Source organism: Cyprinodon variegatus, unplaced genomic scaffold (genome assembly GCF_000732505.1).
Source record: "Cyprinodon variegatus isolate N-32 unplaced genomic scaffold, C_variegatus-1.0 Scaffold1191, whole genome shotgun sequence".
Classification (NCBI taxonomy): Eukaryota; Metazoa; Chordata; class Actinopteri; order Cyprinodontiformes; family Cyprinodontidae; genus Cyprinodon; species Cyprinodon variegatus.
In genome coordinates, this window is record NW_015151644.1 from 210,468 (window position 1) to 213,336 (window position 2,869).

Sequence of the window (2,869 nt, forward strand, 5' to 3'; positions counted from 1 at the left end):
GCTATGAATGGCATCTATCATCACATGCTATCAATGTATGCTATCATCGCATGCTATCAAGGTATGCTATAAATTTATGCTAATATCGCATGCTATCATCTAATGCTATGAATGGCATCTATCATCACATGCTATCAATGTATGCTATCATCGCATGCTATCAAGGTATGCTATAAATTTATGCTAATATCGCATGCTATCATCTAATGCTATGAACGGCATCTATCATCGCATGCTATCAATGTATGCTATCATCACATGCTATCAATGTATGCTATCATCGCATGCTATCAAGGTATGCTATAAATTTATGCTAATATCGCATGCTATCATCACATGCTATCAAGGTATCCTATAAATTTATGCTAATATCACATGCTATCATCTAATGCTATGAACGCTATCTATCATTGCATGCTGTCAATGCATGCTATCATCGCATGCTATCAAGGTATCCTATAAATTTATGCTAATATCACATGCTATCATCTAATGCTATGAACGCTATCTATCATTGCATGCTATTAACACATGCTATCATCACATGCTATCAATGTATGTTATCATCGCATGCTATCAAGGTATGCTATAAATGTATGCTAATATCGCATGCTATCATCTAATGCTATGAACGGCATCTATCATCGCATGCTATCAATGCATGCTATCATCATATGCTATCAATGTATGCTATCATCGCATTGTATCAAGGTATGCTATAAATTTATGCTAATATCGCATGCTATCATCTAATGCTATGAACGCCATCTATCATTGCATGCTGTCAATGCATGCTATCATCACATGCTATCAATGTATGTTATCATCGCATGCTATCAAGGTATGCTATAAATTTATGCTAATATCACATGCTATCATCTAATGCTATGAACGCTATCTATCATTGCATGCTATTAACACATGCTATCATTGCATGCTATCAATGCATGCTATCATCGTATGCTATAATGGTATGCTATAAATTTATGCTAATATCGCATGCTATCATCTAATGCTATGAACGGCATCTATCATCGCATGCTATCAATGCATGCTATCATCACATGCTATCAATGTATGCTATTATCGCATGCTATCAATGCATGCTATTGTCACATGCTATCAAGGTATGCTATAAATTTATGCTAATATCGGATGTTATCATCTAATGCTATGAACGCCATCTATCATTGCATGCTATTAACACATGCTATCATCACATGCTATCAATGCATGCTATCATCACATGCTATCAATGCATGCTATCATCACATGCTATCAATGTATGCTATCAATGCATGCTATCAATGCATGCTATTGTCGCATGCTATCAAGGTATGCTATACATTTATGCTAATATCGGATGTTATCATCTAATGCTATGAACGCCATCTATCATTGCATGCTATTAACACATGCTATCATCACATGCTATCATTGCATGCTATCATCACATGCTGTCATTGTATGCTATAATCGTATGCTATCAATGCATGAAAATGCTTTAACCGCATAATATCAAGGCATACTATAGTCATATGCTATCAAGGCATGCTATCATCATATGCTATCATAACATGCTATCATCGCATGCTATCATTGTATGCTATAATCGTATGCTATCAATGCATGAAAATGCTATAACTGCATAATATCAAGGCATACTATAGTCATATGCTATCAACGCATGCTATCATTGGATGCTATCCATTATCCATTGTTGAAAAAAATAAAACAATATGATTTATTCAGGGGTCTCAAAGTGATAAGGGGCTGACAACAAATGCATGCCACACTTTTCATATTTATTTTTGACATGCAAAAGCCCTGTATGGTTTTCTTTGCACTAGAAAATGATGCACCACTATTTGTTGGTCCATCTGTAAACCCCCCGGGGGGGTTATATTTTTACTGGGTACCATATGCTGGAATATAAATAGAATATCTTGTCTTTAACTCATGTACAGCGTGCATACGCTGCCTACTTTACCGTGTTCTGGGCTTCTAAACGGTTCTGGTTTCTTTCAGAGACGGTTTGCTTTGGAGGCCGAACAACCGTGGGTATCAGCGGGTCGTGGAGAGCCGTTTCTTCCTCTGTAGACTCTTCTAATATCTAAAGCAAAAAATAAAAAATAAAAATGCAAGATGGGAAATTCTTGGGGAAACATCCCCAGTAGTCCTGGTTAGACTAAAACCAGATTTATCCGAACATTTCCTCACCCAGCCTGTAGCAGCAAACATCTTGAGATCTAAAGGGTCTCCAGAGAGCTCTCCTTCTATTTTGGTCAGTGAGTGACACGTTGCCATGCAGGCAACAAATGCCGTGTCCATCAGACGCTCCTCCGCCATGCCCGACTCCGCTGAAACAAAGCTGTGGTGTAGACAGAAGATAGATGAGTTCAACCTTATTAAGAGCTAACTGCTTTTCCCAAAGTTCCCTTCTGGACCGGCAGTGACTTTCTGTGAATTTTCTGGAAAAGCATGAGATAAAACAAGTGTTTCCCTACCTGCCATTATCGGCTCTCTGGATTCCCCAAAGGTCGAGGCCGTCCTCAGTGAGGGTACCAGTCTGCAGGATGTAAAAACAAACCCGTAGCACGTGTAGTCTAAGCACCAATCATTCCTGATTAGAAAATCTGAACATTTAAACCTTTGCTACAATTAAACTATGGAGGACCAATCCTGCCATAATTACAGAAATAAATAGACTTAATATAAAATTTCTTGAAAAAGTAGCCAATAATATGAATTTTTGTGCCATTAAATGTGAAACAATTATAAAAATAAGGTATTTCTTAATCAGTTGATCAATTATTCATCTAAAAATATAGATTTTAACTTCCACTTTTATTTAAACTTTTCTTCTCGC

The 2,869-nt window shown here is 37.1% G+C and overlaps 1 protein-coding gene across 1 annotated transcript in view; it reads right to left on the reverse strand.

The window, feature by feature from the left end:
• Positions 1-2,869, reverse strand: part of LOC107102042 (probable cation-transporting ATPase 13A3) — a gene marked incomplete at its 5' end in the record, with an annotated part of 34,079 nt that overhangs the window by 21,901 nt on the left and 9,309 nt on the right. Inside the window, 3 exons of the mRNA XM_015401187.1 lie at positions 1,991-2,113; positions 2,221-2,371; positions 2,508-2,569. Coding sequence (XP_015256673.1) covers positions 1,991-2,113; positions 2,221-2,371; positions 2,508-2,569 — 336 coding nt within the window. The remainder of the gene's footprint in view (positions 1-1,990; positions 2,114-2,220; positions 2,372-2,507; positions 2,570-2,869) is intronic.